The sequence below is a fragment of the Anabas testudineus genome, chromosome 24 (assembly GCF_900324465.2).
Source record: "Anabas testudineus chromosome 24, fAnaTes1.2, whole genome shotgun sequence".
In the NCBI taxonomy this organism is placed as follows: domain Eukaryota; kingdom Metazoa; phylum Chordata; class Actinopteri; order Anabantiformes; family Anabantidae; genus Anabas; species Anabas testudineus.
In genome coordinates this window covers 7,682,179-7,696,725 of record NC_046632.1, presented here as the reverse complement: position 1 = coordinate 7,696,725, position 14,547 = coordinate 7,682,179, and the positions used below count along the sequence as shown (strand labels likewise).

Below are 14,547 nucleotides of genomic sequence, written 5' to 3'. Positions count from 1 at the left end.
CTAAACAGGAAAAAACTAAGAGAGGGACAAAAACCCTCAGCAGAGTGAATTCATTTTACTTTACCTCCTTAAAATGAACTGGAGGCAACAACATTTGTTTCTACTGCCCAAATATGTTTCCTGCCTTCAGCAAGGATTAGGATTATCATTTGTTACCTCAAAAACACAGACACAAGGGATGAGACATGTTCTGCCTTCTGCTGTTGAATCACATTGCAAACATGTATTTGTGCATGTGTGTATGTGTGAGAGAGAGAGTTTGTATGCTTTTTTTTTTTTTTTGCTCCTTCACCATGTGTGAGCGATTTTCGGACATTTGCTTAGAAGCAGTAAGAGACAAGAAGGGAAAAAAAGCATCAGTGATATGAGAAGTTCTGTTGAGGTGTGGGTCCCACCTAAGTGTGTTTATACATGTATTGCCTGTGTATGCACTGTGCATAAATACCCAAAACATACAGACTCTATGTCTTTCCCTGAATCCGTGTGTAGGGATACGTCGAATAGTCATTAGGACAAATCACGTTTCGTTGAAAATGCAGTTTATTTTGAGAGAGGATAAAATTGGACACTGACCCATAAACTGCTGGGAATTGCTTAAAGAAGCTCACTGGCAGGATTCCTGCACTCTTTAAAGAGGCCACATTTCTCAACACACATGGTGTTTAGTAGGGACACACATAAGATGTTAGATCTAAAAACAACATGTGTAATCCTTTCCACATGTTGCGTTAAAAGTAGACGAGAAAACGTCCCTTATATCATTTACAAACATGTTCACTTTGACAGCATCAGTAAGGCAGCTGACAAATGCAGCCAAACAAAGCTGATGAGCAATATGGAGGCATCATATTTGCTGCAGTGGTTGCACTTGTCAGGGTTTAAGACAGCACTCCTTTTCAGCACGTAGTAAGTGAAACCAAATACTTTCAAGCATTATTTCCATGTTGCTCAATTCAGTCCTGACCAATCCTTCATTAAAAGGTGAAATGTGTGTTGAAAGTTAAAAGCCAACATAGGATGTGTCGTAAAACATGAACTGTGGCATGAAACAGCATGGCTAAGTGCCTCAAATGTATGTCTGTTTCTTAGAATTCATTAAAACAACTTTGAATTAATACACAATTTTGAGGCATCACTGCTAAGTATGTGATTAGCATTTGTCATTATTTGTTTTTGCATTAAATCACTGGAAACAATCTGTGATGAAAATGATTCTTACTTGTAACTCCAATAATAACCTTTGTGAATGAACTCAAGTATTAAGAATTGAAGTATTAGGGTTTCTATAATACTGAATAGGTTCATGAACAGACAAAAAGACCACTATGTACAACAAAACAATATACTGAATATCCTGAGTAAACTCTTTTCTAGTAAGAAATAAGAGCCATAGACAGAGCTTGTTACTTCTTATTATATTTCTATGGCAAAGGGCCATTCTAGTGATCCAATCTCTACATCTACAACAATCTGACGATCAGATGAACACAAACATACAAAAACCACCTTTTCAACAAACTGCTCACCTTTAATATCTTTATCTTCAACACATCTTATACACTGCTGCTGCAGTGTGGAAGTTCTTATGCTGGTTTATACCAGGCAGCTGGTTCTGGATCACTTACATTTTTATTTTTGTCTTCTGACTTAGATAGATAGGTTGAATATTATTATATATTCCTCAGTCTTTCTATACAAACCTATAAGCGCTGGTGCAACCTTGTTTTTTTTATTTCTATTGTCTCAGAGCTTCATCTCCTCTGACATTAATGGATGATAACAGACATTTTCTATTTTAATAGCATCATTTTCAACAACCCCAATACAGAGACGATGGCTTCCCTCTGCTCATGGTTAAGGTGTGTGCTGTGGCCAAAGCTAGTTGTGTGTTTACAGTTGTCCATGAGGACAGGAAAAAAATCAGGTCACATCTTTCATACTGGAGAAACATTGACTCAGTGATGTGTTTTTAATTTTTTGAACAACAGTGGAGGTCTTCGAATAAGCAAATCCAAGTCTGAGAAAGACACACAGTAATCGTGTGTAGAGGGAATTCATTGTTCTTTATGGTCATTGTTGAAGATACCATTAATACAGAAAATGAACTTATCCTTTCAAATGGTCATGTTGGTTTGTTCTTGGTAAAAACGCTTTGCCTTTATGTCACTGCTACCTGAGCTACCTGTTCTATATTTTACCAGCAGATCCTGGATTTAAGAAAATGTAACTTTATAATGTTATAATGAACCAACATTAGTCGTAAAACCTTGTCTTAGGGTTCCGATCCTATTTTTGTAAATACTGGGCTCGTGATGTAGTGTGATGAGTTTCTATGAATCCCAGCTGCCAACAAAGAGCCCCGCTGGCATCGATCCCTGTTGAGAAAAGTCTGCTTTTATTTCTCTACCACCACAGATGTCACCCGTCAGGACGGGCTACACGTACCTCTGGACCTCTTGGCAGTCTTGCCACCCTGAGGCCTCACCGCTCTATTATAAGATGGTCCATTACTCACTACTCTCCAGCCGTTTTCTCAAACAAGTGTCTTTGATACCACATTTGAGTTCCCTACAGGTTACAGCTGTTAAACTTGTCAGTTTCCATCTGACACAAACAGACTCAAACTGTCTAGAGAGCAATTTACAGAAAAAAGACAGAAATGTCTTCCCAACCTTTAGTTCACTGGCATCAGAATCGAGTCTCAGAACATCCTCTCTTCAGTGTGCTGCTTTTAAACTCATCATGCTCAAAGCTCAGATTATTATGTGACCTTGATATCATTAGCAGCTTTTCACGCTTACTGTAGTCACGTCTCACTGTCACAGACGATGGCAGCAGCTCTCCTTGCTCTTCCCTGTTTTCCAGGCGCGTGTAGCCTTTACTGCTGCCCCGGTTGCCACTGTTACAGCGGCTGCTGTTGCTACGGTCCAGGCGCGGCCAGCTGGGGTGCTTCCTCTGCTCTGGGTGCACGCTGAGCATGCTCGTTCCACGCTCCAGGTCCAGAGACTTGGAGTGGCTGCTGAGCATGTGCAGGGAGGAGTTGGAGCCAAAGTCACTCCTTGCTGCTCCTGGAGACAGCCAGCAGCCTGAGGTAGATGAAGGACTGGGAGAGAGGGAGGAAGAGGAGATAGAGGAGCAGTGGGACGAGGAGGAGGCAGAATTACTCCGGTGTAAGCCTGGTGGTTTGGAGGCCTTGGCAACAGATGCTACAGGAACGGCCAGAGACTCCATTGAACTCAGAGGCTGAGACCTCTCTCCGTCTCGTCTCTCTTCTCTTCTGTCCTCCTCAGTAATGGCCTCCATCTCTGGTTCATCAATTACGCAGTTGTTGAGTTTTATAACAGGCAGTGTAAATGCTGAGATAGAGGAGGAGACAATAGATCGTGCATGGTGTCCTCCTTTTTCCCCATCTCTATCCACTGACCACTGGTGGCGCGTTGAATCTGAGTGAGCCAAACCGAGCCCTGGGCCACAGAAGGAGCGATCACGGTAGAGCGGCGCTATAAGCCCCACAAAGCTACAGTCGAACTTGGCCTGCTCTCTGTGTCTGTGAAAGTCCTCATGCCCTAACAGCACCTCCTCCTCTTCTGTAGATCCACCACCCCCTCCAGAACTGCCTCCAGCCCGAGAAGAGAAGGCCAGGAGCGAGTTGCTGGCTAGCCGCAATGCACTGTCACCTCCAAAGGCTCGAAGATCCCCAGCTTCTCTTGCATAGGTGCTGTTGCGGTGATGGTGCTGTCTTTGCTCTTTCTGCCTAAGACGATGGATGTCAATGACTGTGGAGTACATGTCTCTCATATGGATTATCTAGTGAAGAAGATAAATATATTATTATTATTAGCACGAGTAAGAGCGTTGTATCCGACAATGTTTTAATATAATCTTATTTTATTAGTGAATTAGATTTTGTGACCTTGGAGCTCATGTTTTTCACATGCACTTACTGAAAGGGGGGAAGGGAGTTGGGAACGATTAAATGAATCAAGGCTGGGAGTGAGAGAGTGTACGAATAAGGGTAATGTGATTTGAGGAACATTGCAGAGATAAGGGTGGAAGGAGGTCGGGAAGAAATCTGATCTGCATGTTAGTAATGTAGAGGTGATGAATAGGACTGACTGCAGTGTGCATGTCCTTCACTTTGTAGATATTGTAGGACTAAAAATAAGAATAAAGGAAAGAATATTAGTCATGAATATTTAGTGACTTAGCTTTTGTGTTTTGGAATTGAAATGTCTGAATTTTTCCCTCAGCACCTTTTCCGGAGAACAAAATGCAGTTATGTAACCCAGAAATTCAAATTGTAATTCTATTGTATGACTTCTCCAGCTTCAGGCACTATAGGCGCGAGCGCATGTTCCAGGATGTGTGTGGATCTGTGGATTTCCACCCTACCTTTGTTTCTCTGTCTCTGTTTTCATGCAGTATGGCGTTAGCACAGATAAAGATGAAAATCCCAATTCCCATGGTGAAGGGCCCGAGCATCTTCATCCTCTCTGAGTGAAGATTCTGTTCCAGGAACCGCGTCAGACGACTCCCAGTCTGCTTGGCGGATGCTCCTACAAGACACAGAGAACACGTTTATGGTATGAGACATTTTTTATTAACTGTTAAGACAAGTTTAATATTGTAATCACCCTGCTATTTCCTTACCTTGCACATTATGAGTTGTACTGGAGTTGGCTACACCCCCCTCTGTGACGGCCATCTTGGTTCTATTTCCCTCACTTGTAGGAGTTGTGCTGTGCCCTCCTGGTGTCGTTGCCTGAGATCCTCCCCCAGTCAGTGTTTTTGCCGAGGGACTGTGCGGCCAGTAACCCAGCATTGCCATGCCGATCCCTATTGCCAAAATAATCAGTCCCAGAAGAAGGAAAAACCCAGATGCAGAGTAGAGGCGGAGCCTTCCACGTACCACCACGACATCAGTGCGTCGCTTCCTCCTTCTGGATTAAAAAAAGAAAAATTAAAATAAGCTCAAATTGCTTTTAGAGACAGGTAGCGATACAAAACCAGCGTCTACCTTGCACAGAGTCTGCAAGAAATATTTGTGCAATGTTTTCCAGTCCATGTTGTATTAAAATTTATGATAGTAAAGCTTAGGTAATCACCTAGGGGCAGCCTCTGGGGCGGCATTTCCCAGACCTTGGGATCCAGCTGGTATGGACCGATGCTGAGAGCGGGCAGAGTCTTGACGTTTTAGCTTGGCCAAGCCTGTTAGCACACCTGCTGCTGCAGTCATACTTATCCTGCACATGCAGACGAGCACACACATTAATAATTAATTTAATATGTGATTTGGCGTATCTGCAACATGTGAGTGTGTTTACAGGTCAGTAAAAGAGCTGATGCAACTGAAAAAAGTTCATCTGGTGGAAGCACAAACACAGGAAAAAGCATTATCAACATTCATGATTAGAAACATGTCTAAGTATTCATGTATGTATTTTAGTAGTAGCCAAAGTCTCCCAGATGCTCTAAATATAGATATAAAATACTCAATATCCAAAGTGCTGCATCACATACAGCACAGTCACTTTGCACAGCTGCTTTTTTTACACACGGTTTACTGGGAAAGTGTGTCAGACTTTAGGTGTCATCCTAAGTTCAAGGAAAGAAGTTTAGATTTTAACAGTGATGCGGGTGTCATCATACAAAACAGCACACACTCAGTAGAGCCACCTCTTCTGTTTACTGGTGATGTCAGCATTTAGGAAAACATGGCCAGTTGTTTGTGTGTGTGTGTGTGTGTCAAATACAATATTCATCCCTGCATTATGCTTGTTTACAGCATTATTAGAGATATAGACAGAAGCAAGACAGCGACATACAATGCATGCTTTCTTGGCTTGTAGTTTACTCATCCTGTATTTACAGCATTTGCATTTTTATTGTTGTGTTTATTGTCAATATTTACGTTGCCATTGCAGCTATAAAATTGGAAATACCGAGCAGCAATTCTGATATATTATTCAAATGAATCATAGTCTTTGCTCACCAGCTGCTCACATGTCTATTAATAGTTACTAAAAGGAAGAGGGTTTAAAACAAACACAGGCTTATTTCAGGAGCCCTCATTTGGCTTTAAATGCCTGTTAATCTGGGCTCACATAAACATTAGCATTGTCCTGTCGAGCACTAAGAGCATCAAATAGACTACAGTTGACGTTGAATCATAACAAAAGTTTAGAAATTATATGAAAACATCAAGTATTAGGTTAAGTATACAGGTGAAGTGGCTGCTTCTATTAGGTGGGATGTCTGCTCCAAGTTTTAACTAAAGGTTTAAACCAGTTGACGGCATCACAGTGATCCACAGCTGGTGAGGGTCAGCTGCCATGGCATCTCCATTAAACAGCCATAGAGTAGAAAGCCTTCCAGAGTGAAGAAAGCTGGAGAAAGCTGCCATAGATCATCTAAAGGGCACGATAAGGGTGTTTCATGTGTAATATCAGATGCTTCAGCTATAGCCCCACTAGTACTGCTGCTGCGGCAAAGCACGATTATGACATTAGGCCGTGGGGTGAAGGGGGTTACGGTATTATTATCAAGTTGTGTCTATGGTATTACTTTATTTGTCTATCACAAAATAACTGTGAGGTATAATTTTTATAATAGGTGTCGTTATTTGTTTAGTTTTTTTCCTGTGCCTGTTTGTTATTGTGTGGGTGTGTGTGTCTGTGTATGTAAGAGGATGAAGCAGATTTAGCATGGGAACAAGAATACACCCGTGACCTTCGTCTGTCTCTTCTCAGCCTCCTTGCTTCACATCCCTCTCCGTCTCCTTCTTCCTCCTGTCTGTATCTGGAAATCTCTCCCGTTTCCTTCCATCCTCACCCTGCGTGCTAATAGATTCTGGTTGTGACCCTGAGTAATTTCTCTCTCTTATACTTCCTTTTCCTCCAGTCTCTCCTCTTATCTCTCTCGACTGTGTTTGTCTTTCTCCTCCCCTATCCTCTGTCCTCTTGGATCTATTTTAAAATGTTTCTAATTTTAATTTTATTTCGTCACTTTCCTCTTTTCTCACTCCTTTTTTTTTTTGCACATATCTCAAAGCAATAAAGTCTGTCTTAAGAATCAAAGTCGGACAATGCTTTCAGTATTCAAAATAACTGTGAATCTCACAAAAGACCAGACGTTCTCTCCTCCCACCCTCTTTTCTCCTTCTCACATTTTAATACATTTTTTATGCCAATCATCATTTTGGTAAAACTGGTGTAGGAAAGTGCTTTGCCACAGATGGTGAATCACACAAGTCTGGGTTCTCAGGTTTTTCTGCACTCCCTCTCACTCTGTCTCTCTATTTCATTCTTTCGTTTTGCTCCTTAGTGTGCGTCAGGCAGGATCCCACACAATGTTTCATGAGCAGGAGGAGAGATTTCCTCAGCTTACTGAAAGTGGAGAAAAGGGACGGATGGGAGGGCAGGACAAGCACAGAGGACTGAGATAGAAGCCCCTTTTACACAAGGACGCTTTACAGTGCCAATAAGCCACCTCGCTGTGCTGTATAAGAGGTACCAAGCCACCTCGAGAGGTAGCGTCAGAGGCGTGGTGAGTTCACCCCACCACCTGTGCGAAAGGGCCGAGGCGGCATCGGGGCTTAAATAGAAGATGTGTGAAAATTTGGTGAAATATTTTCTAAAATGTGCAAAATTTGCAAAAGCACACCGGTAATGTTAACGATCATCCAATGTGCATGTAATATGTAGCATTAAATGCCACACAACTAAAGCCAGGGTGCCTGCTTCTTTAAAGTGCAGTGTAAATAGATATGGGGCTTCAAGAGGGTAAAACCTTCTCGCCAATATTGCAGTGTTTCTGTGTAAAGGAGGCTACAGTAACACAAGTCGCAGCATCTACAAGGGTGCAACAGGGTTTTGGGTGGAAACTTAAAACCTTGCACAGTAAAACTGTGGTAGAAAGTGTTTTGAGGAGACAAAGTAGGGGTGATGAGCTGATAGAAAGAGGACAAAAACAATAACAGGAGGACAGAGGGAAGTGCTTTTCTTTTCAGTGATGTCAGGACAGAGGCAGAAAACAATCCAAGTGCATCTGTAGTTTTAACAAGACTGAAGTGAGAAACAAGTGGAGCATAGACAACGAAATGCTGTCAAACAGACACAGCAGCAGTCTAATGAGACAACTGCTCAGGTTCTGATACAGCTAGGCTTTCTACACAGTGTGCAATGACCACAACTGTTTTTTTACTTCCTATTTGATAAAACTTATAAATAAGGCAAAAATTACTTGCTCCATTTTCCATTTCTAAATGAATAAATAATGAATTAGTTTCCATGCGATCAGCTTATTAATGACTGAATAATCCATGTATGGTGAAACACTTACTATTTATTATGTCTCACCTTCAGGAAACAGTCCCAGTCTGTCTCCACTACATCACGTGCTCAGAGATTTTGTGACACTTTCTGATTCCTCTGCGTGTGCTGCGCCTGTGTGCAGGGAGATGCCTTTTGTAGTGTAACAGGAAGTTATCTATATATGTCACATGATGTATTGTCCCTATAGCAACTACATGCCCTGCTGCTAGGTGACATGTTTCTATAGCAACTACCAGCTGCACGCACAGTTAATGACAGGTATATCGTTAAGCCTATATCTTGTCAAGGGTATTTCCCATATATCCTTTTTAGTTATATTTATATTTCTGTGTGTGGATATTATGGGGGTGGGGTGGATATGGAGACGTAATGCATTTGGCCAGAGGGATGAAATTAGAGCAGGGGATACAGTAGTGAAATGGAGACACCAGGGATGAGAACATATAGGGAGAGTGACTTTAGCACGAAAGCTCCCTGACAATCCCATCTTGTTTTTTTGCACTGTCAGCATTTGAATTCAAGGTGTTAATTTCATCTTGTACATGCTACATGTGCTAAAGCTCTCCAGTCGTGTCTCTGATTGCACACACATTAAAGAATAAACAGAACAGGCAAGGTAAGCAAGAAGGTGAAGAGGAGAAGAAGAACAACCCCAGTTGGGGGGGGGGGGACGAAGATGCAAGACATCAGGATCAGGAGAAGACAGCCAGAGGGGAAAAACAGGGAGGAAGGAAACGGAGGAGGTTTGATCTACATGTTACAAACTTCAGAGATGCTTTTAACTCTTGAAGCATGCTGGGGAAAAGTTGGTGTGACTCACTTCAGAGAACCGTACGCTTACACGTCATGGAGAAAGACATCTAGCACGGACGCAGATGAGGTAAGAAATGAAAGCAGCCAGGAGAGCGGCAATGAGCGAGGAATGAGCAGAGAGATAAAAATGGAGCTGGCCAGGAAGAAAAAATAAACAGTACAGTATGTCTCCAATTATAGCCATGTGTTTTTGTTTCTGTGTCATAAACTGCTCTAGTAAGGTTAACCGAGGCTAAATTGCTCTAATAAATGTGAAAACGAATACTGTGTCAATGGCTCTCATGGAAACATGTAACATTACCCTCAGCAGCACTAGTAAGCACTATTTCTGTCTCTCCAGTGGGTTTTTTTTATTTCTTTATTGTTATGGCTAATTTGGAGTTTTAGCAAATGTTTGAGATATCAAAAGTCATATATTACTACTTGTAACTATTTTTTTCTTTTGCAGAGCCAGATGAAAATACTCCTTCGAGTCAAGGGCAAAGTTGCAGTGAACAATATCTTCTGTACTCTTCTATGTTCTCTACACCACATTTAACATGATATACTGAAACTGGGAGACAGTTGAGTATTTTAATAGTCAGCGTCTTGGTCCATTGAGTGCAAATCCTGTACACATTATATTAATTTAATCAGTAGGTAATCACTTCACCAAATAGGTGCCGGGATGAAGTTCATCAGTTTTTTTATCAACCTAGTTTTTTAGAGGGGATGGGGGAAATTTTTGTTTTTGCAGAGCCCCACATGTCTGTTAATATTCCATGGACACATTACTGTAGATGAGTTTGTTGCCGATGAACCTGTGTTTGTGTACACTCCAGCAACATAAACAGAATTAATGTTGATCGGCTGAAACATGCCACATCACAATATCAACCTTTAAAACTATTTTTCTGCTTCACCAGGCGGGACGTGACAGGCAAGGTGCGACTGAGAGATGCGATGACACAGGACACTAATTTGTGACATGGGTTACATCTCACGATGTGCCCCGTAGCTCAAGCAGGTTTTTACAGCTACACGTTTGACTTATTAGCCGTGTTTATCCCCGAGGTGAAATTCCCTGTTTGTTTTTTCTTTCCACAAAACTCAGAGGTCAGAGTCAGCTACAGGAAAGCAGCCCAAGGCAATCTCAATCACATCGCTGTCCCAAAAATCCCTTCATCTCCTGGTGAAATTTAGACTTTGTTGCATTTCTTTTCTTTATAAGCTGGTGTATGTCTTGTTATCAAGGATTCTATCCTGTGCAATACTGTCATTTTCTATTGGACCATAGATTGACAAAGAATTGCCAAGATAGCTATCTCCCATCACACACAGCCATGTTCCAGGTTGATCCTGTGGACTGGTTTCAGAGCTGATCCAGGCATATTTTAATGAACCAGTGTCAGCTACAATGAAGCAGTTAAAATGTAGATCCTTATTTATATTTACTGCCAGATTTTTAACATAATTGGTTCTGCAGAGTTTCTGAGATATTGGTATTGGTTGATATTTCAGGTGTCTGTCTGTGTGAGTGGTTAGATAGAAGTCTCCTTGTCTTCCTTTCATTTTCTAATGAAACGGCCTTGATATTAGCAGCACAAAAAAGGCTTCCACAAAACAGTCTGACTTCCTCTACTCTGTGCATGTGCTGCTTTATCAGATAAACATAGTATTTTGGAATCAAAAAGCTGTTAAGCCAAGCCAGAACGAGCACGTACAGGTGTTTTCAGTTAGTGTTTTCATGTATGATATAGGTAGAGATGGTAAAAATGATCATGTTAATGACACACAAGTGCTCACATTATCCGATAAAGCTTGCAGTTGCTGGCTCAGATGACTCTGAACCATGTCTTAATTATTCTGCTATAGGTTAGTCTGCTGGGCGACCTCTGATCCTCTCCTCAATCCATTCAAATGCTACCATTGCATGTCGTTAACTTTGTGCCTTCTCTCTCCTGTAGTTCTGCTTTCTCCTCTCTGTCTCCCTCTCTCTTTATTTTTCTACAGGTATCCTCGGCCTTGGAACTGTACATCCACCAACCCGCTGAATGCTTTTGCTGCTTGTTGTTGCTGTTCTTTTCTCGCTCCTCTTTCCACTCACCCTAACATGTCGAGGCAGATGGCCGCCCACACTGAGCCTGGTCCTGCTGGAGGTTTCTTCCTTTAAAGGGAGTCTTTCCTCTCCACTGTTGGCTAATGCTTGTTTGGTTTTCTATATAACTCTGTATACAGTTGTAAGGTTTTAAACCTGAAACACTGTAAAGTGCCTTGAGAAGACTTGTGATTTGGCTCTATACAAATAAAATGGAATTAAATTGAATTGAATGAAAGACGTGTTTGTTGTTGTATTAGATCTTTCGTAATGCTCAGTTGGTATGCACCCACAAAGCCCTGAGAAGAGGTCTCATCAGCAGGTAGACTTAAAAAAGAACAAACATTTTTATAATTTTGCATCATATAAAGATGATCTCTAACCTTGCACCATTCAGTGTGTTGTTTTCTACCATTAGGGTGATTTATAATTGAGTCAAAGAATCGGCTAGCTCATGCTTTTAAGTCCGGGTCTGGCTGGTTCTGGCTATGAGTAATCAGACCTCTGCATGAACCTCACATCCTGACTCAAGTCTCTGTCCTTTTTGGGCTTGTAGCTCGCCAGGGAAGCAGACTGCCATTTGGTTTATGGGATTAAAAGGTGTTTGATGGCCATTTTATTTGATCGCACGTTCCCTGGGAAATTAGCTGTCATTAGAGAAGACACAGGGGATGCAAAGAGCACAGAAAGCTCTGAGCAGATAGAGGAAGGCAGGGGAGTATCGGAGGAAAATGAATGAGCAAAGGATAAACAGATAGCGAGTATGTGTTTGTGAATTACTCTTCTCCTGCCGACTCGTGGTCAAGGGTGAGTCATCTGTCTGGAGAATATGTCACTTTGTGTTTTCCTGCTGACCTTTTGCCAGCACATGTTCTGATGCAAGCACTGAAGTGTCAAATCCATTGTACCCTTTACCAAGATGTTTATTTTTCCTCATTATTTCGATGATCCATACTGCTCTTTTTTTTTTTTTTTCCAGTCTCACATGCTTCACACTGAATCAGTGTCATTACATCCAGTGGTAAATTCAGCTCTACTCAATTGAATTAAGTTTTGAATTGAATCATCAGATGCTCCTGCCAGGCACGAGCCTGCGTGCTGGAGTGAGGCCCCTGCTGATTCCAGGAAAATGACTCATTCTGTCTTCCTCAGTCCCAATTGTCACCCACACTCATCCCTAGGCATGAGCTGTCTCCAACTGCCCAGCATCACTTGTGCCCAAACTGGAATCCTGGGACCATTGTAGGGTCCATGCTGGGATTCTTGAAGCTTTCTCTCCCTAGATGAATAGATAATAACACCACACTAATGCTTTCCATAAACGTACTGTTCTTATTTAATGTGGCCTTCAACACAGCGCGCACACCTCTCCATGGGGATCTTCGGAGTGACAATGTGAAGGATCTGCTGATCTTCCAGAGGGGCATTTAAACATGATTATCCAGTTAGCGTGATAATTGTTCTCCAGTGAAGAAGGATTTAATATGGTGCATGCAGCTTAATGATTCTCAGATTAAAAACTCAGACGCATTTCTGCGTAAAGTCTTTGGCAAGCAGTGTCTCACTATGATCCATTTGGCTCAGTCAGTCGCCCTACTTCTTCAGACAGCTCTCAAGATAAGAGGTCCTCCTAATTCACCAGCATTAGTGCAGTAACACTGAAGACACACATGCAAAACAGTGACAGACCATCTGTTTCATCAGAATTTTGCTCACTTCTGATGTTGACATGACAAGGCTGTGTCCACATTCAAGAGGTTTCTTTGGGATCACTTTAAATCAGCAAACAAAAAAACAGCAAGCTCACAGAGAAGTGATCATTTTTGTAGGATTCCTTCCTTAATAAATAAAAACGCACTAACATGGAATATGCTGGACTATCGTGGATAACAGCTCATAAAACTCATCCATTTCAGTCGAATAGATGTGGCCACTACTGTTAGGGCTGCTGGCTGATGGTAAACTTCCCTGTTCATCAAATATGAATCAAGCTGCCATTAAATATATATGGGATTAAAAAGAAAGACCGTCGAGCCGTCAACTTGAATTGTTTCATCGCAAGTGCTTAAAAAGTCCGAGTTGGAGAGGTCAGAGACAGCTGAGTTCTTACCTTTACAAATGCTGACTTATCACTGCCACTATGCCATTAGGCATGCAGGGGGGTTAAGCTGTAACCTCAGGGAGAGCATAAAGCCATCTTCCACTTTGAAGACTACTTCCACTGAAATGCCGGAGAAAATGAAGATGACAGGAGACCGCGTCCGTGCAGCATTTGGGAAACAACAGCACAGTCTTTTACAAACATCCAAGTTCCTCAGTGGAGGCGATATATTGATATTACTACAGTTTGTCTAGGTCAGATTTGCCTTGAGAGGTTTCAGACTGTAAATTCTGGTGACTTTACGTTTTACGCCATGTGGAGCGTTCGTGCGCTCCGGACAATGACGGCGGTGAAACAAGCTCCTAATCACGACTGAAGGAAAATCCTTCAACACATTCCGCCTGTTGGAAGTCCTAAATGCTCAGACTGTAATTCCCCAACCGAAAAAATGTCTTCTTAGCCGCTCGTGTAACAGATGTTAGGAGGTTGTGTATGCGTAAAACTCGCTATTCCTCGTTTCCGTGTCCCAAATCCTGATTTCACATCAGAAAAAAAAAAAAAACAGAAAAAGGATGTTATTTCTCTTTAGAAAACCTCAGCAGCAGTAGAAAAAGATAGTAAACAGTGAACACCAGCGAACAGAGCGTGTTTTTCACTCCTCTGAGCCGGAGTAAAACGCGGCAGCTCCATCCGGTCCCTCAAAGCGCTTCTACGCTTGTGGGAATGTGAGAGGCTTTCACAGAGGTGTATGTGAGAGGAGGGAGTGAGAAAACGCGAGAGATGGGGGTGAATGGTATGCGCTCTGGGAAGGTAGTATTTCTGGATGCATGCATGCATGTATGTGATGAGTGCGCGCATATTTATGGAGGGGAACGAGGCTTCGTGCCTTGCTTTCTTGCATGTGTAGGGCGCAGATGATGCGTCCGTGACTGGCTGTAAGGAAAAATAGGGAGAAAGTGGCATTGGTGGTGCACAGCATTAGGAACAATGGATCAGCTTGTAATGTTAAATACTCTGTATCACAGAGTATCACAGAGTGCTGTGTTTTTGCTCAACTTTTCAACTTTTGCTGTCTCTGTGTACACACGGAGAAGGAGAGGGCAGCAAAAACGTTGCAGATGTTGGCATGTATGTCATTTCCTGTATTTACATGCTGGAATGCAGTCAAAAAAAAAAAAAAAAAAAACAGATGGGGTGAAGTTAAAAGCCTGTAAAACAGACAT

The 14,547-nt window shown here is 42.1% G+C and overlaps 1 protein-coding gene across 2 annotated transcripts; it reads right to left on the bottom strand.

Moving 5' to 3' along the window:
• Nucleotides 1–430: 430 nt before the first annotated feature.
• Nucleotides 431–14,025, bottom strand: tmem200a (transmembrane protein 200A). Of its 2 annotated transcripts, none has more exons than XM_026342033.1 (5): nucleotides 13,334–14,025; nucleotides 5,106–5,243; nucleotides 4,651–4,940; nucleotides 4,393–4,556; nucleotides 431–3,807 (listed from the first exon to the last, which is right to left on the bottom strand). In XM_026342033.1, the coding sequence occupies exons 2-5, from the start codon at nucleotides 5,234–5,236 to the stop codon at nucleotides 2,689–2,691; spliced, it is 1,704 nt and encodes a 567-aa protein (XP_026197818.1). In that variant the 5' UTR covers nucleotides 5,237–5,243; nucleotides 13,334–14,025; the 3' UTR covers nucleotides 431–2,688. The 2 variants fall into 2 exon arrangements, with proteins under 2 accessions (XP_026197818.1, XP_026197819.1); XM_026342034.1 differs by lacking the exon at nucleotides 13,334–14,025 and adding an exon at nucleotides 12,004–12,688.
• Nucleotides 14,026–14,547: the final 522 nt, after the last annotated feature.

Bases quoted from the DNA above. Each gene is read 5' to 3' on its own strand.
- tmem200a (XM_026342033.1), bottom strand. From the start codon at position 5,236: ATGACTGCAGCAGCAGGTGTGCTAACAGGCTTGGCCAAGCTAAAACGT. The intron at 4,941-5,105 runs GTGATTACCTAA...TTTTTAATCCAG, and splicing joins GCCCCAGAGGCTGCCCCTAG to AAGGAGGAAGCGACGCACTG. The intron at 4,557-4,650 runs GTAAGGAAATAG...TGTGTCTTGTAG, and splicing joins TACAACTCATAATGTGCAAG to GAGCATCCGCCAAGCAGACT.